The 20,548-nt window shown below is 26.5% G+C and overlaps 1 protein-coding gene across 2 annotated transcripts in view; it reads left to right on the top strand.

The window, feature by feature from the left end:
- LOC129975683 (alpha-tocopherol transfer protein-like) overlaps positions 1-16,301 on the top strand; it is a 44,107-nt gene extending 27,806 nt beyond the window's left edge. Inside the window, exons 1-6 of one of the 2 annotated variants that reach the window (XM_056088808.1) lie at positions 1,635-1,818; positions 4,813-4,987; positions 5,671-5,913; positions 7,758-7,951; positions 12,273-12,383; positions 15,457-16,300. In XM_056088808.1, coding sequence (XP_055944783.1) covers positions 4,825-4,987; positions 5,671-5,913; positions 7,758-7,951; positions 12,273-12,383; positions 15,457-15,705 — 960 coding nt within the window. In that variant the 5' untranslated portion in view covers positions 1,635-1,818; positions 4,813-4,824 and the 3' untranslated portion in view covers positions 15,706-16,300. Of the gene's footprint in view, positions 1-1,634; positions 1,819-4,812; positions 4,988-5,670; positions 5,914-7,757; positions 7,952-12,272; positions 12,384-15,456 lie in introns of those variants that run through there. The other variant, XM_056088809.1, reaches the window with a different exon arrangement.
- The last annotated feature ends 4,247 nt before the right edge of the window (positions 16,302-20,548 follow it).

The following is a 20,548-nucleotide window of genomic DNA, read 5'->3' as shown; positions in this document are numbered from 1 at the left end:
AAACAGTAGCGCACAGCTTAGTTCAGTACTAGCTTGACTCCGTCGTTGCTCTGCTAATCTCTGGAAGACTCATTCTTCACCGTCGATTCCGACTAACACCGGCAGCTGTAAACTGCCTCCTTTTATAGGTCTCAGGAGGCGGGGCTAGAAGCCTCTCAACCAATCAGGTACGTTCGAGGCGTATCTTGGTTCCTAATGGACGGATCGGGAAAATTCTCGATGTTTCGGATATAATCTATTTTGGCTCCAAAGTCGCCAAAAGGCCGCCAGGTTTGTCGCCAAGCTCTGGGACCTCCGACGCGACACCCGGACTCCGTCCAATACAGATGACTGTAAAACAGTCTTTCTGATAATGAAACCAACTATGCTGGGAAGCATCATCACAGATTCGTAACAAGTTGTATGCAGTTCCGTGTCAAACTTTGTTCAAATAGGTTGAGAAAAACGTGTCTGAACACACGTTGTTAACCTCACACCAGTGCTTAATCGCCAAAAAACTCGCCAAAGATGACATGATAAATTCAGTAAAAATGCTAAATTCATGCCATTGGTTAATATCGGTTTCGTGGCGATTGTTTGTCAATGAGGCGTTCTTTGGTATGTCAAGTTCATTAGGAAATTTACGAGAAAGTTTTAGAGAGATCCACTGGCTAAAACACATATGAAACACTACTACATAACAAATTCAATTCAAACTCAAAGAAAAAGACTGCATAATCAAAGTAAAAATGATAAAAAAAATAATTTAATTCAATATTGACAAAAAACGAACTAGTGATAAACGTAATTAAAAAAAGGGGGTTATTATTTCAACTAAAAAGACATTGTTATTAAAGATGCGTAAATTATATTTAAAAATTGATTCAACTTAAAGAAATATCTATTTAAAATGAAATTTATGTCAGTAAAAGGCTAATTTTTAAATTTTAAAAATGGATAAAAAAAAATAATTTCTGTGGAATGATTTCTTCAGAAGTTATAGGCAAAAAATTGTTATATCTTTCAAATACCATTTCACCCTCTTTAGAGAGTCGTAGAAACTTTTTAATAAAATTAATATATTTTTTTAAAATTTAATAAATTCCTCTAAGTGTTAAGGAACATATATAAATTTTGTTCGAATCCGTCAAGGGGTGTGGAACTGTATAAGGTTCAAATATAGAATTAAACAAACAAGCTGATTTTCAATTTTTTATATATTTTTTATGCTTTTATACATTTTTATACATAACTATTATACATACATATTTTTTATGCAAATACATTTTCTATTTACCGAGTAATATACTTGTGAAAATACAAACCTCATCGCTTTCATACAAAGCTTTCACCCTCTGGATCGATAAAGTTCTGAGAATTTTCTAGAGCAATTGATTTGATTACAGATAATAAGGCATCTTTTTGCGGAGAAATCATATTTTAAGACGAAGATTCTGAATAAAGAAATTAAAATTATCATTAAGCATTATTTTAAAATCTACGCCGTAGATATCAAAATGTTCGTCACATGTGATAGTTACTCCAATGGGTGGTGTTTTTTTTTTTTTTTTTTCTCCCTTTCTTTCTGAATCGAACTTTTAACTGTAACTGTTTCTCTTGGTTTTTGTTGCATTTGAAAATTTAAATATGGCAATGACCATTCTGAGAGAAAATCGAAATCAAAAAGTCTTGTATACAAATTGATAAGAAAGGCAGTAGTTCTTCGAAGATAGTTATGTATATAATTTCGTTGCAAGCTGTTATGGCTTAATGATGAATATTTGAACACTTTGAAATAATCTCTTTATGTTATTATTAGATTTATTTGCTGAGATTTAAGTAAGTTTGATTTTTCATGTTATTTCATTTTGGCCTTCGAAAATTCAAAATTGTCATTTAAAACAGTCTTTGTATTGTTATAGAAAAGTCGTTCATTTAAAATATAAAAATGGCTATGTATCAGTATTTATTCTCAGTTGTGTCATGAAAATACATATTGAATAGTCTGCTTGTAAATAAAATCGATTAGCTCAAATATTTTAATGAAAATGCTTCGTGTCCGTTCTCTAAAATCTTATCCATAATGATGTCATTGCGAATTAGAATTGCCAATAACTTTAATCGAAAGCATATGGTGATGATGATTCATTTAAAAAGAATAACTATTTCTGGGTTCTTTTAGATCGGTATTATAAATCACTATTATATTTCGCGCGATCCAATTATAATGACAAACATGTCAAGCTATTATGGAAGTTTTGTTTCTATTACAGTAAATGCTGTGTTATAAAATCTTTTATATTGAAAAAATATTTGTTTTGGTACTTTTGAAAGCCTCTAATTTAATGGTAAATTTAGTAAGTCATTAGAAAAGCTGAATTAATATAATAAGGATGTTCAAATATTTGTATCATGAGAATGTCTTGTAATCGGTCTTGATACTTTTGAATGTTTTTAATTTAATAGTGAGCCTGACAGGTCATCAAATAAGTTTAATTTCTATATTATAAGTATAGAAATGTTTACGCGTTGCTTAAATTTATACAACAAGTATTTAAATGTAACAGGAAAAGACTTTATGAATTTTTTTTTTAATTTAAATAATTCCAAGTGATACCATTTGGAGGCAGAACCCAAAATTTAGAGAATTCTCTACTTGTCAAATCTTATAGTTTGTTGCAAAATTCGTAATAATTTCTTGAGGAAACTATTACTAAGGAGGAAATAGATAATGTATTGTAAGATACCTTTAATATGTAATAATTTAACATATTAGAACCTGAATGTGTAATAGGAATTTTAATATTTATCATCTCCTCTTTCAAGAAAGCTGTTGTTATTTGTTTTATTATAATTGTCATCTTCAAAATTTCACCTGATCTGTTGTGGAAAAGAACACTTTTTAGAATGGATTTTATTTCAACTAATTATATATATTATACTAAAAAAAAAAAAAGATATATATGTATAAACCAATAACTAGAACCATACTTTTTATAATATAATTTTTTGTATCATTTACATCAATAGAAAAATTAACATATTACATCATAAGGATAGAATATGATTTAAATTTTTGTTATTGAATTTTTGAAAAAAATACTGAATTTTATAATTTAAAATATAACTGTTTATTTATTTCTTCAGTTTACTTGTTACACTTCATAAACTGTTTTCATCATAGTTTCAATTAATAGATCTTAAAATAACATTAAATAACATATAATAGTTTTAAAAAAAACATTTAAAAATAAGTTCATCTCTTATAATAACAAAAAGTATGTTATATTTTAGTTTGGTTTACATAATAAAAGACTGGCTATATTAAAATTATGTATAAATTGTTACATTGCTAGAAAATATTGATATATTAAATTGATTTTTATTTTAATACTTAAGAATATCTTTTCCTATAAAAATGTTTTTATTCAACCAAAAGTTTTTAATATTAATGAAATATAGAAAGAACTTCTGAAAATGAATATTGAAATGTGGAACTAAAGGATTTATGATGATTCATTATTTTGCAAAAATAAATTGTATTTTTATTTTAGGAGTAGAAAAATTTAAAGAAATTTATTTTTACTATTAATTCTTTTATTGTAAAGTTTGATCATTCTTATTAAATTCTTTAAAGTAACTTTTCAAGTGATGTGTATTAACTGATTTTTGGATTTATAATAGATTAATCATGAAACACTAATTGGTATTGAATTGAAAATTGCATATTTAAGAAATTCTTATATTTAAAAAAATTATTTTTTATTGCTTTGGAATCTTACAAAATATAGAGAATTTGTATTGCATGAAATATATCTTTAAATAATCTGATTTTTTTACTTCAATAAGTTACATACACACAGAAAAAAAAACTAAATGTTTTTTTATTTAATTTTATTTGCTGTTATATGTACTCCAATAAATATTTAAATATTCAATAACTATTTCAGTAATAAGTGCGTTTTTTTACTTGAGTGTAATGCAACATAATCAGCAGTGGCTTTTGCTTCCAAATTATGTAAGAATCAATAAACCACAAAAATATAATGCTGTCACCTAAAAGGGGATAAGCAAAATAGCTAAATAACTTCCTAGTGTTTTTCTCTGTTATCCATAGTTTTTTTAGGTGTTATAACCACAGTTTGTGGTTATAATATTAGTATTTTGTATGCATTTGTGGTTTTTAACGTTATAAACAGGTCAAAGTTAGAATTGTTAAAATAGCTTTACCTTAAGTATTCAAAAAGAGAGAGACATAGATCCTTAAAGTTAATAACTTGCATTTTAAATATGCAATAATTGAATCATATAATTATAGCTTGTAATGGCTAAAAAATTTTTAAAAAAAAATTGCGGTTCCAAATAAAAAAGTATTTTGATATTTAAAAAAATACTTATAATTTGCAAAAAAAAAAAAAACATTTAATTTATAGGTACCAAAATCTACTGTTTATTAATTGTTTATTTAAATGTTTGCATTTTTTTCCCCACCACTTTTAATTTATCTGCATAATCCATTTACATGTAGCTGGAAAAATTGGGAGTTGACTGTATTTAAAAATACAAAATATGGATTATAGGTGTTTAAAACTATTTTATTCTGTATCCATTGTATAATTAAAATAATCAAATTTAGTAAAATTATATTTTGTACTTTTTAATTCATAAGACTTCATCACTCCACTTCATCGTCTTCACTTTTTGATTTGTCGTTGATTATTAATTTCATTTATTTTATGCATTTTATTTCTTTATTATTATGTCTTATATTTATAATATGTGACAAATTTTGAATATTGTTAATAAAAAAAAATTTTCTTATTTATTTCTTAGATCTGAATCATCATGGCTCTTTATAACCGTTCCGTAGGAGGTGGCACAGACATCAATGACACTTTTGATAACTCTTCCCTTAGTCAAGAATTGTTAGAAAAAGCAGAGAGGGAATTGATGGAAAAACCTTCATGGAGAGATAGAGATATACAAGCCCTTAGGGATATGATAGTTGGTATGTGCATAAATACAATTGATTCTTGTACATAAAATGGATCATATATGACTCAAAGATATCCTTGTGATGAAATAGTGACAATTTTTATATGCAATTCTGTAGGAAATTTACTGTGTATGTAGTTATGATGAATTTTAAATTTGTTAAAGGAACACCTAAATATAGTGGGTGTGTTACCGGAAAACATGTAATATTTGACTCAGCAATACAAGTTAATTATTTGAAATGTTACAAATCAATAATGAATCTCTTTTTATTTAGAAGGTATGTTGATTTGACCCTCTTACATTTGAGTATAGTGAAAGTTTGGAAGGTGGGGTAATGGTTTACTGTAATTCATATCTTCTGGACCTACTTCAAAATTATGAGGTCCATTCCAGGATAGTCATTGTATAATTAAAATAAAAAATTAGTTTAATTTTTTTTAGAAAATTTATTATCTATTTTTAATCTATATATGTATTTTTAATTATATGTATGTTTTTTGTAATTTCCATTAATTTAAAATTTATGAAATCATTTATTATTTATTAACACTCTATTCATGTATTATTTAATTCAGTTTTAATTTATAAGAAGTAAAGTGTGAAAAAATATATATGAAAAAAGAAAAATCTAACAAATCTATTTTATATTCTTAGCCTAAATCTCCTGAAGTGATGCAATGTTCCTTTTTCCAGATGATCCTGATTTAGTCTCAAGATCAGATGATGCCTTTTTGTTAAGATTCTTGCGTGCACGAAAGTTTGACTACAGTCGTTCATTTACTTTGCTGCAGAATTACTATATGATGCGTGTCAAACATGCCAACATTTTCAAGGACTTCACTCCTACTGCTCTGAAGCATGTCCACCAATTGAACCTTCAAGGTTTTCTGCCATTCAGAGACCCAGAAGGCAGAGCAATTTTTGTTTTTAGAGGAGGTAAAAATAAAGTCGTATCGATTTTTCGTATTTACTAATAACTACTATTTTTTGTATTAGTCTCCTATCAATTGATTCATTTTAGAATTAATTAAAGCTTATATAATGTACACAGCAATACAGTTACGAAATCCAAGACACATTTTAAAGGTCAATAAAGGAATCATAATCATAGTTAGTCATATCATCATTGTTAGCTTGCAATTACATTTGTCAAACTAGTAATGCTATTTAAAATAACCACATTGTATAAACTTTCTTATATAAATAGTTTTTACGATAGAAGGTTTAACCCATTTGAGAGAAGCATGTGTTTGAATTTTTGTGGATTTGCAAAATTTCATGTGGTTTTTTTAGAAAGTAAAAGTATATGTATTATTTGAAATAAAATGTAGTTATTTATTTATTTTTGACTTTTCTAACTTCTGACTAAATTGTCTTGAACTCCAAGCAAAAGAATATTGATATTTGGACAGAATTTAAATGAAATGCAATAATATACAGAAGTTATCATTGTTTCAATATCCATTTGTGGAATCTTAAAATCTATACATCTATATATATTTAAAACAATTAAACAGAATTTTTTTTCAATAAATATTAAAGAATGGAAAAACTAAATAACATTAGCTTTATATAATATTCAAAAATAGCTTCATCGCAGAAGCAAATTTTCTATTTCAAAAAATAAATGAAGACTTATAAAGGAACAATAATTTTATTTGAAATCTTTGTTGATATGCAATTAAGAAAAAATCTTGATGATTTAAAATTATATTTTAAGAAAAAAAAATTAATATTTTTTATTTAATATTAGAACAACTATAATAGCCTCGTGTTTAAAAGGTATTTGTCGGTTGTAATGGTAACCAAAGAATGTCAAAACAAAATTTTGCTGATTTCAATCGTCGAACTATATAGCATGTGATTTATGTACTTGAGTAAATTTTTATAATTTGGGAAAAAAAGAAGAAAAATCTTGGTACTTTTTTTGTCGCTATTAAAATTGAATTGTACCATTTAAAATTTTAGACTTATATACAAAGAATATTCACTCTTATCATGACTAAGTGGTTAATTTTTAAAGTTTTAAGGATATCATGCGATTCCATTCGGGTAGTTGTTTTAAATGACTGTAAAGTTGTTTTTGTTAATAATTGAATTGTTGAAATATTATTAAGTTTAAATTTTTTTCTAGTTATTTAGTAGAATGTTTTTGGTGCATTAACAATTTTAAACAACAACAAAAAAATAATATCCAGCTCTTTTGCTTCCAGAACTGATCAAGTTACAAAACTTCAAGTTTCATTGCTTTATGCTGATCATTGTTTCCTTTAGGAAAAGCCATGTGTTTAGTAGCAAATATTTCTTGAGCAATGTACTGAAATGATCTAATATTAATATGAGTATTGTAGATTTCTTTTTTGATGAACATAAACTATATCCCTCATATTTATTCCTCTCTATTTGTTTCTTTACCTGTAGAATCCTGAAGTGTTGTTTCAACCAGATGCTTCTTTGCAAAATTATTATTATTATATATATATATATATATTTTTTTTTTGCATGCCTGATTTAAGTTTGTCTAAGGTCTTTTGAATCATATTGTAAAATAATGTAACATGAAGAAAAGAGAAATAGAATTCTTGCCATTTAATGTGATCACTTTGGGACTTAGGAATTTTATTAATAAAATTATTATTAGCAATTAATAGCAATAAAGTTTTAATGTGCTTTAATTTTATCGAATTTATTACAGTTATGTTGTATTTAACTTTTAATATATATATATTTGCATTTAAGATCATAAGCTTTTTTTCTTAAATAGTGTTGATTTCTTGTAGGTTTGTGGGATCCTTCCCTATGTTCAGCTGATGACTTGTTTCGTGCCAATGTGATCTGTTTAGAAAAGCAAATTGACGACCCTTTAACTCAGATAAATGGAGTTGTAGCTATACTGGACATGAAATCGCTGGGATTTCATCATGTACGACACTTTTCTCCTAGTCACGCTCTCAAGGTGGTGTCGTTAGTGCAAGTATGTTATCGTTTGATTATTTCTAAACTTATGTTCTCTTTGCATTGTTAGTATATATGGGATCCAGTATTTTTCTGTCAGCATAGTAACCACGAGATGTTCCAATTTTAGCTGGAAGTGGAAAATTTCATCCTGATTTTGATTACTACTATATTAGTAGAATAGTAATAATATCCTGTATTGCACAAAAGGGCATTTACTTCATTTTGAGAATTTTTAATGATTAAAAAAATACATTAAAAATTACATCTCCTGTCTAAAATATATTATATATAATAATAATATAATTATTATATATAATGTATTTATAAATAATTATCATAAATTATATATAATAACATAACATCTCCTGTCTAAAATAAAAGTTATTTTACTTTATTATTTCATTTCAGAATTATAAAAGTAATTGGTACATGTGTATTAAAAAAAAAAACCAACTGTCTAAGGTGTTAAGAAATTTTTAATGTCACAGAAAAGTTGGATAACTTATAATATTAAATCTAATATTTTAACCATTTAATATCCAGCACTTTATTTATAAGACATTTACTTCCATGGCTAAGTTAAATGCATGCTGTTTCTTTTTTCATTGTCTAAGATGTAAATATAATTTCTCTCAATTCTCGAACAATTTTCAGCTCGCATATATTGCCTGTTAACCAGATTTTATAGTCAAAGTGCCAATCTTTAATTTATTTATGTATTGCTTTTATTTCTGGGATAATGAAACAAACTTAAATATATATATTTGTTTAAATAATTTTTTACTGATTTTTTTCCCTGTAACCTATCTAAAAAGCACTTTTGAATCAAAATTAAAAAAAAAAAAAAAAACATTCATTGTAATTTAATTTTATTGTGCAGTTTTCTTATTTTGGACATTTGCAATTTAATTCTTTAAAAAATTAACTGAAATCTGAGCTTTTAAATTGTCAGGTGTTAATGAATTAAATCCTTTAAGCACTGCATCATCTTTCCTTTTTATTTATTTATGCTAAATTTTTATATTCTTTTGTTAACTCCTTCTTGGTCACAATGAATGATTTTAAATAAAATGTTGTGGAAATTAGTAATTTGTTGTTCAGAAGCGTAATATATATACTCATCTCTTACTTTTGTGATTTTGTATAAAATATTTGTAAAATCTATCTTAAAAACTTCATAGTTATTGTAACATATTGTATAATAAATTGGGCAAATGTCATGCTTTCAGAAATTAATCTATTGAATGAACAATAATCGAACAATACTCTATTAAGCATAATATATATATACTATTTTGAATATCAATTAAAAATTAATTAGATGCAATAGTTAATCCATCATTGCCTGCAATATATATATATATATAATATAAAGCATAAATTACATAGAAACATTTATGGGAAAAAGTATATTGACAATTGATTATTTTTCAACATTCCTTCCACTGAAATGGAAATAGTTGTCGTATCTTGTGATCAGTTTTTGTGTTCCTTTGTAATAGAAATTTGTCACCTGCTATAGGAGCTATTTTACAAAGCCAAAAAGTGCTCTGTGGGAATTTAGATTTAATAGATTTGGTTTATCAGAAAATGGGTACTGAATTCTTGAATTATGAACATATGTTTCTTCATAATTTGCTATCTCACTTTCATAATCTTTTCTATCTCTACTAATAGTAGATATTAATGTGCCTGTCTTTTAGTGCTACTAAGGCTTATGTCATATTCCCTAGATCCCTATGTCATCCACATGTCATATTCCCTAGATCAATAAAATTTGACATAAAAAAACACATATTTGAAATTGTAAATACGATTTTAATTTAACATTAAGCACAGTTTTGATGGTATTTTTTGCACAGTAACTTTCAAAAATGTTTTTGCATTAAAATAATGCATCATTTTGAATCCTAATTGTCTTTTTATCGATACCATTATAGTTATCATGAAATTTATTTCTGAATTTTTCTAGATTTAAAATAACTTATTGCTTATTTTCAATGACACTTTTATTGTTGTAATAAAATTAAAACTGTGTTCACTGTTTCCTCAAATATTTTCTTCCATTGTTAAAAGCTAAGAATAAAAAAAAAAGATGTTGATTATATTTTGTATAGTTTATATACAGAAAAAAGAAAAGAAATGCATATAATATTATGAATAACAACAGGTAGTTTAGATCGATTACTTGGATAGTTATAGTTTGAATCAAAATATGGTGCCATGGCACTTGACTCCATTAGGACTATTCATTCACAAAATAAATTTAGCAGGTATAAAGCTATTAAAATAATATGGCTCTAAGGTGTATCACAATTTGATACTTAAGAATATTTTGTGGGTGGAGAATTAAGCCTTAGCTGGGACTTGAACATCTAGTTAAACAGAAGCAATTTGATGAAACTTAAATAAAATCTATATTTTTGGCAGCAAGCCAAATGACCATTGCTACTGCAGGGGTTCCCAATCTCTGAGTAAGTATATGACGAGTCTGGCAAGCTCTTGAACATATATATATCTTTCTGTAATTTATAAAAATTTAATATGCTATGGCTTAAAATCGTCATTAAGACATATGGTAATAACTTGACAAAAAAAAATTGTGCAATTTACAAATAAGTTATTTGTGTTGATTGATAAGAGATGAAGAAACGAAACAAGTGTAATTTTAATGTGCAAAATATATTCCTATATAAAGAACAAACTTTTTACATACTGTACATCTGTCTGGTCATCTGTTGCTCGTAACTGCAGACTCATTTAAATTACCTTTTCTTTCTATGCTTTTGCCTACCTAATCAGAAACTCCTTTTCTGTATGAATATTCAGTTTAGTTTCCATACATATTAATTTCAAAAAAGTTCATTATTATTTGATAAAACATTTATTTTATTGAATAATAAATGCATTAATTTCCTTCACAAAATTTCATTTGGATTTATAAACTTGCTTTGTTTGTTTAAAAAAAAAATCAATTCAACAACAGCAAAAAAAAAAAAAAAGTCTGTTACTAATAAAGAAACTTTATTTTTATGTCCTGCTTTCTAAAGTTCCATAAATTTAGGATTTTTTTTAAATTTAATTACCCAGAATTCGCAGTTCTAAAATTGAATATAAAAGTATCCATTTAACAATATGTTAGGTGGAGTTTCTGTAAAATAGCTGCTGAATATTTACTAATTTCCACTTGGTTGCCTATAATGATGTCATTTCAGAAATAAAAGTATTTATGGGATTTTGCATTTGTTTATTATACATATATGTGTGTAAATTTACATTTGTGAATTTTTTTACTGCATAAGATGTTACAGATTTGCTTTATTTTTTATTATGTTCTTTTGAGTAGCTCAAGTTCAGCGCTTTATTTTAAACGCCTTATAACTGATTATTTATTTCTTAATTTTTTTTTGGACTTTTCATTTCTTGTCAGCATAATCACTGCATTCTGCTTTAATAAATGCATCTGTTACTGTTGATTTGGTTTCAAAAAAGTTTATTGCAGTGTTTAAAAGTTTGAGAATTCTTAGCTTACTATATTGTTAACTATGGATATTTTAACAATACATAACACTCAGCAAAAAAAAAGAAAAGAAAAGAAACAAAAAAAAGTCTTATGTTTATAAGACTTTTTTTTTTAATTTAATTAATTTTTTAATATTAATTTTTCTACATTATACCAACATAAACATTTTTTTAATAAGAACTTTCCTTCTATTCTTGTAATAACTAAAAAATGTGCTTATGTAATTGGTTGGTTATTCTTTTTATCAGTATCCAAAATATTGTTAACAAAAAAAGATTGTCACAGATTAACTAAGAAAAGTTATTATAGAAATGCTCAAGCACATTGGTAAGGTAGTTAAGAAATTAGAAAAAAAAATTCTGATAAATTTTAAATTTATATAGGTAGAAACATTAAACATTTGGTTTCCTTGCTGTGGGATCTTCTCTATTCGTAATGTTCACAAACAATCAAATTGAAACTAAAATCAAATTGAAACACCTAGTTCTCCTCTAACAACAAAAAGTGCAATTCTAATTACAAAATTTAAAAACAATTTCTGAGAGAAAATATTAGTAATAACCTTCAATTTCGTCCATGAAGGATATAGCAAATCAGAACGATCATCAAATGTATATAATGTTCATATCAAATTAGTTAAAAAAAAGAAACTCTCTTAATTCCCTAAGACAGACCTAAAATGAAAATTGGAATTTAGTATCTGATAATGATGCAAACCACAAAGGCAAGGATATTTTTAACTGTACCCAGAATTACAAATGGCATTGGGTGATTATATATGCTGATTATACAAACTCTTTCTGCTTTATTACAGGATTCCTTCCCTGCTCGATTCAAGGCTGTGCACATTGTTAATGAGCCTGCTTTGTTTGATCTTGTTTTAACTATAGTGAAACCTCTCATAAGTGAGAAGTTGAAGAAGAGAGTAAGTTCTTTTGGTATAAATAGTTCCTACATTTGCATTTCCATAAACTGCAAACATTTTATATTTATTATGAAAATAAATTGCATATTTATTATTTAAAACCTGCATCATTTACTCTAATCTTGAAATTTATCTTATCTCCTAATCAATGGCTTTTAAGATAACTGGTTACTTCATAAAAAGGTAATCCTGTACCAGTCCTGCTGTAGTGTCTAGGGTAAATTGAATAACCATCATCACCACAGCAAAATTACTTTATTTGGGGGGGGGATTATTGTCGAGTCCTAATAATCAACAGCTGCCGTATGCTCTCTTCAATAGGAGATATGTCTTGTAATTTGGGTATTGGTAATAAGTTCTACATCATTGCTTGACCCACCAGGGAAATGAGAATCAAATACTGTACTGAATGCTTCTCAGCTCCATTTTGGGCATTTAGGTCCCCTCCATGGGGCTAAATATAGCTAGTTAAAATTCCAAGAATTATATAATGTCTAATTTTCCAATTAAAACCAAATTTGCCATCAGTAGTTAAACTATATACTACAGCTACTCTGTATGTGCACATTTGGGTAACAGTTGTGAATAGGTGAGGAAATGATTAAGAAAGATGCAATTTCTGTATTCAAATTATGCTCATGGCCAACATTATTGAAAAAAGTAAAATGATGTTTACTTGAGAACACTTTGATGAGTCTGTTTCTGAGAGGATTTTTAGGTTTCCATTAAAACAAAACTTGATAATACAAGTAGTAATAACAATTTTATTTATATTATTGTATTTTTATTTAAATTTATTTTAAAACTATATTAATATTTGGTTTAGGAACTTTTAATTTTTTCTTTCCCCTCAGCCTTAACAACTATAAAAAAAATAATAAAAACTTTGACTTGTGCATTTCTAAAACATCCAATAATCAATGCTAAACTGTCAGAATTATAATTTGATGAATCTATTCATAAATATAAGATCTTCAATTTGTTATGTGATACTATAACCATAGTGTTAGGTAGTTGAGTGTTGCAATGGTCAGCTGTACTTAAGGTGTATTATATCTGCCTTAATAGCTATATTATGTTATACAGAGATATAAACTTGTGTATTCAATCTTTCTCAGCTTTAAGTCCCGTTTTTCTCACATATCTGTTTTTCTTTAAAATGCATTTTTTATTATAATTCTTTTAAAATTTTTCTTCGTAACTAAATAGACAAGAGTGCAGACTCATTTTGTCTGATAATTCCTTCTTCTATCCTGACTTTTAAGCTATTTCAAAGATATCTAAAATGCCTTTTCCTAAGTCAACATGTGTCAAATAGATTGATGTTGGAATTTCATTAAAAAAAACACAAGGGAAAAATTCTGTCATTTTTTTAAAAAAATCTCTTCCTTTTGGCTATGTAACTGCCAAAATTATACTGTATATCTCTGTGTGTGCATGTGCTGTAAAATTTGATATATCTGTGCAGTTTTCAAGAGATCACAAAATCGGTTGGGGGAGAGGATTATCATTATAAGGTATTGTTTTGAGATTGTTCGTTAATGTTTCAGATGCAGTAAAAGATGGCATTACATTTATTGCTCACTACTCGCATGTCCATCAAAACTTGAGAAAAAAATTCACCATCCAAAGTTTTAGAAAATAATTGAAGCCTTTATTGAGTATATATTTATTTATATATAATATTGCTTAGAATCCTTTGTTTATGTGAGGGTAACAACCTTTGCAACTAAAAGTTTCGAACCTTTATAGCTCTATTAATCCTCATCCATTAACTGCAGGAACTTATTAAGAGTCTTCTCTAGTCTTAGTGTTGATGCTATTTATTACCTTTTTAAAATAGAATTCATTTAATGTCTTAGATGATGATATTAAATAAAAAAGGGGAGTATTTTATTTTGCAAAAAGAAAAATAATTGCACTTTATGTCACATTTTGACACACAACATGAAAAGATGCAGAACTTTTAGAATCACTAAGATTGACTTGAACTATTTCATGAACATTAAATCTCAAGTGATGTCAGTGGTGAATTTTTTTATTACTTCTGAGCTGAGAATAACTAATAAGAAGTAAGGAAGGAATTATGAAACCATCTTATTTCATGAGAAGAAACCACCATTGAGTGTAACTGATTAGATGAGGAATTTGGTATTATGTTAAAGTGTGATTTTGAAAATTCAATATAAGTGTTTGATGTTTTTCTAGTTTGGAGAGGTAAGCACTATTCCATTTTCTAAGAAAAGTGATGGTAGTAGTATCAATCCATGGATGAATTTATAGTACTGTCATACATACTTGCAATTTTTCTTCCTTGTATATAAAATATAGGGAAAATATTGCAATTGTCAAAAAATGTGAACTCGAGATTTTGTTGAATCTCCACATTTTAGACCATCTTCAATTTGAAAAACATGTTTTTAGTTTTATGCTATCTCTGTGACAAAGGTGACTCTAAAACATTTTGAGCTAAATGTGGGAAATTTGGTACATGGTCTGTATTTCAAATTTGTAGGTTTATATCAAATTTTGAGCAAAATCTATTCTGATAAAATCTATCTGGCCATCTATTCAAATATAAGTTTACTTGATAGCTACAAAGGGAAGATAGATAGATGGATTAAATTTGGTACACAGATTTAGTACCTATAGTGTGTATATATATCTGTCAAATTTTGAGTCAAATCCAACAAGGGATTGATTGTTCTGTCTATCTGTATCTTCAGAGGCATGTAAATGTAATTAAAAAAATACAATGATTTAAATATATAAAATTTGATATGGGATTATTTTTTACTACAATTTTAGTTCTCTGTCAGATTGTGGTTTGCGAGTTGGGAAAAACGCATCTAAAACACAAATTTGATTTTCAGTTGTTATTAATTGTCATAAATCTTGCCAAGTTTCATATGATTTCATTTCATTTGCTTAAAATCCAAAATTTATGCCAAAGATTAATATTTTGTAATGGAAAAAAGATTTTAAGCTCTACTGTTTAATCCTCTTCCTCTTTAATGAATTTTTTTTTGTTAACATTTTTATTCTATTTATTGATTTAAGATTTTTCTTCTAGATTTATACTCATGGAAGTAACATGAAAACTCTGCATTCTCACATACCTACTGATATCCTTCCTTCTGAATTTGGTGGTCTTTTGGGTCCCTTCAATAACAAAGCTTTCATCGAGAAGCTCGCTGAAGAAGAAGAAACTTTCATCCAGAGCCAGATGTACGGATACATATCACAAATTGCCGAAAAAGGTGTCAAAAAGACTGTCAGCTTGGAAACATTCTCACCATACAGACGAGTGTGTATAAGATGAAATGAGCAAATGGATGATCCAGTATTAAAAAAAATTGTATATATAGCATTTTTATTTTTTTAACATGGGTCGTAGACTTCCTTGATAGTAAAATGTTTAAAGTATGTACATATTGTTAAATAGGTCTTTTATATTAACATAGTTTATTTGCTTATTTGTAACAAATAATGAATTTCATAGGATTGCATTTACTTTATTAGCATCAAGCAGTTCATTTTTTTTTTCCGGACTATATTGCAGCCAGTGGTGTAACTAAATTGTATAAGGGCCTTGGCAAACATTTGGGACAGGCCCCCTTAACAAATTAAACTCATCACTATCATGAATTGTAAAGATACTTTAGTTTTTGAGGTGCTTATTGACTCTTTTAGTTGATTTTAAGGATTTTGTGATTTCAAAGGAGTAAGGAAATAATTGAATATTTATTTGCATTTTTGACTTTTTTGTAAAGTAACTTTATTTTACAAATAATTTAAAATTATTTATCTCATTTCAGCTGTTACTTCTTTAAAATTCAGTTTTCAGATCAAAAAAGAAAAAAAAATGATATGTTCATATCTATGTAATTATAACTCCTCGAGTTAGATTCTTGCCATACCCTTGAGTTTTGTTTATTTTGCCAGACCATCCACCTACCTTATAGTTATGCCACTGGTTACAACTTTATAATTATTATTCCAAAACTTCATTTGTGTAATATTAGCATTTTGTTGAGTTACTGATTATATTTTATTAACTGTTAACAATTGTATATAGTATTTTCCTGAACAAGCAGTCTATTCTTTATAGCAGTTAAAATCCCTCCACTTATACAGATATTGCATATTTTATTGATATTTTAGAAATGTTGCCAATGGTCTCGTAACATTATTACAATAGAGATGTTTGCTATTATGAATGTTTAGACTGTGTGTTGTATTTGACTTGCAGTTAGTCTAGTGAAAATGATTTCTTGTTTTTGCAAATTTATTATAAATTAGTTTGTATTTATATTTTAGAAATATAATTTTTTAATACAGTTTAATAATTTTTTTAATTGGTACAATCATAATTTGATTGGATAGTATTCTAAGTTATAGTACATTTCTTTTTAATGTATATTACATTTTTATATCAGAATATAGGTATATTTGGATTTAAACTCAATTAAATTATTTATGAATATAACTTACCTTTTGGCTCAAATTTGCTTTCACTAGTAAATAGTATGTGCCAAAAAAATTTAAATCTTTCCTGTATTTTGATATCTATTTCTGTATGTATTGAAAAAAAAATGATATTTTATTTAATATAATATGTGAATTATTATTTATACATATGAGTAATGAAATATAATTTTGAATTTGTAATTTTTTTATAAAAAATAAATCAGAGGTCAAATTTAATCTTTTCTATTGAAGAACAGTGTCTTTGCTGATTTTTACTATGTTTATTTTATTTTATTTTAGGTAGTATTTTCATAGTAGAATATTTAAAAGTTATCGATTGAAAAAATATCTCTAGATGATTTATTAGTATTTGTGGTAATATTTATATATTTTTTACTAATGTTTATTGATTCATGCGATAATACATCCAAACCAAATTTATCTATTCTGCTAAACAAATTTTTAAACAGAACTAAATATTTTAATATGTATATTTCTCTTAATTTCACAGTTTTTGCTATTGCTTTTTTACACTAAAAATTCAGATTTCATTTGTTTTAACTATTTTATTTTTGGTATGAATAATTGTTTCTGTTATGAATTAGTAATTCAATGTTTAGAACGTGAAGCATTTTAGTTATGAACACATAACTCAAAAAAAAAAAAAAATTGTTATCAATTTTAATCTAAACAATGGAATCCAATTTTTTTGTCTTTGTTTCTGTATATAATGTTTAATTTTCTTCGAAATTCAGAATAAGTAAAATGTTCATTTGCTGGAGATTTTTTCAAAATTTTATTCTTTCTTTTATTATTATTACACCGCTATGCTTCAAAAATTTTCAGAACTTGTTAAATATTTTATAAACATGAATGAATTAGATCATTTCCTGCAGAACAAGCAAAGGATATCAGATCATCGACTAGTCATAACATTTTATTTGGATCAAATATGTACAATGCATCAATTTAATCTTTTGATAACAGACATTTAAAACTTCCTGTCGTGCTTGCTTTATTAAGATAAGGCACTTGGTCATAGGTTTCTCTTGGTGTAAAGTTACATAAAGATATTTCCATAGCAATTTTATTTTCTTAATCTTGGCTCATGTGACTTTTGTTACAAATGATTAATTTGCTGAAAGATGATAATTCTCAAGTTCCAACTAAAATACTGGTGGAAGTGATAAGAATGTAATCTACATTTATATCTTTATATATTAAAAATGGTAAAAATATTTACTTTTTTAGGATAATTAATCGGAAGTAAATAAAATAAACAGGTTCTATCCATACTCATTCCCTCCCTAATTAAAAAAAGGTTCTGGAACTTTTCAAGCATAGTAATATATTTTGAAGCTTTCAAGAAAGATAGTAATGACAATTATAACTTTAGACAAAATTTTGGAAACGTTATAATGATCATTTCAGAGTTTGAAATCTAAAATCTGACTTTTTTTTAAATTAACAATTGTGAGGTAATAAAAGTGTTGAAAGTTATTCTAATAAAGAATTGTTGAAAATTGATTTAAAATGCTATTCATATCAGTTGTTGAAAAGATAAGAACATGATGGTTTTGACTATGATGCTGTTCTAGAGAAATTTTCAAATTGTTGAAATATCTATCTGTATTTTCCTTTTCTCAAAAATGTTTGATCGTGTTTCAGTATTAGGTATTTATTAGTATTTTTTTATGTTCTTTATATATTTTTGTATGTAATAGAGTATGTTTGCATTTCAAGCATAATTGGTTTGTTATACAGATAGTGCAGAATATGACATTCATTGTGCGAGCATGGATATACATTATCTATTTTTATCAAAAGTTCTTAAATGTTGAATGCGAAACAAAACAAAAACCCTGTGATTTATGCATTTGTTGGCAAAATATTTAGCTTCCATATTTATTTTGTAGATAACATGTTTCAGCTGTTACAATTTTCTTACTTAAATAGTTGTTATATTTTTTTTTTTTTTTCATTCTTTACAATCTTACTAATTTTGATATGGATATTGTAAATAGAACTTAAAATTGAAATGATACCACCCCCTTCCCATAGATTATTTATTTGGCTGTCCTCTCTTAATAATAATTATAACTTTAAAACTTTTTAAATAACCTTTAAAACTTGAGTACTTTAATTTTTGCAAAAAACCATTGTGCTTGCAGACCAATAAAAATATATTCAAGCATGCTTGTCTTCTGTCAGTGCATCCTTATAGTCAGTATTCGGTTCTAATTAAGGTCCATCTTCTATACTTGCTTTAGTGATTAACAAATCTATTTGGATTAAACCTCCTTCTTTTCAATGTTGATTTAGGTATTTTGAACCCCAAGGAACCATTATAAGGTCCTTCTTTTAATAGCATGATCAGTTTAGTTTTGCAATTCAGACACATTTTTAACATGTTAATGATTTATTATTTTATTTAACCCTTTCTAAGGCCATGGGAAGTATGCTTCTCACCAAATTTATCAATCTTTGTATGAATTTATGTAGGTTGGCATAAGTTCTGACAAATTTTTTTAGAAAGACAGAAACTTAGATGTTTCGGTTCTTTATCTCACACAAAATGATGTGTCTTGATTTGTTACTTAATTATTAATTAATTAATCAAATTAAATTTATCTAATAATCTAAATGATTCCCTTTTCTTATTCTAATTTTAAGCCTAAAGAAATTTTAACATAATATGACTAGAAAAAAAAATGGCCATTTAAAGGGTTAACTTGATTATGATGATTATTATTGTGATTAATTATTAAGTGAATTTAACATTTTTTTTTTTATTTATCGATTATGACACCCAATTAATTGCCTTGCTTCCACATTTTTACACAATATTATTGAAACAATTTGGTGATTATCAATCATAGAATTTGCATTTTACACAAGTTTACATTTTGTTATTAATTTGTCAACTATTAAAATAAAGTTTTAAATGACCTGCTTGTGGCCACTTATCAAACTAATCATCCTAGGCAATTGCCTAATTGGAAATCCTCCATTACTTCATTATTATACAATAATGAAATTTGCAAAAGGGCTGGGGGGGGGGTTCAGGTATCAGCCTTGTCATCTGCCCACAGATTCAAATTATTTCAATTCTAGATATTTATGACCTGTAGTATTTCTTTTATAACATGAAAATGGCAATGATATGGGTAAGCTCTAAAACTCTCTTGCATAACACTATAAACAGAACGGTGTAAGGTTACTAAAACAGATTTTGAACAAAAATGGATTGCTAAAATATTAAACAAAATTTAATTTTGGTAATTGTGAATCAAACAATTGAAAGCTGTTTGAAAATGACTTATTTTATATGTTGAAATATTTTTGAATGCCTATTATTGTGTTTTGATTCATCATAGATATTTTCTCTTTGTACTTCCATATTATATGTTCCTTCCTTTTAATATATTTAAAATAATAAACTTTGTGCCAAAATTATGTATGATATTTATGAAATTTTGCAAACTTTGTATTAGTAGTTGAATGTTTTTAAAATTTTCCTCTTTGCATGACATTCTGTCGTATTAGTAAGTTACAAATGCATTTACTTCTAGAATTGTGAATGTTAGAATTGATGTGTTTTGCTGTTCTACGTGCACTGTAGCATGCAAATGTTTGGTGTAGCACAACAAGGGTTGCCACATGTTCCGATTCAAACTAAATTCAAATACAAATTG

The sequence above is a fragment of the Argiope bruennichi genome, chromosome 7 (assembly GCF_947563725.1).
Source record: "Argiope bruennichi chromosome 7, qqArgBrue1.1, whole genome shotgun sequence".
Classification (NCBI taxonomy): domain Eukaryota; kingdom Metazoa; phylum Arthropoda; class Arachnida; order Araneae; family Araneidae; genus Argiope; species Argiope bruennichi.
The sequence above is the reverse complement of the archived record's forward strand: the minus strand, read 5'-3'. Positions and strand labels throughout refer to the sequence as shown.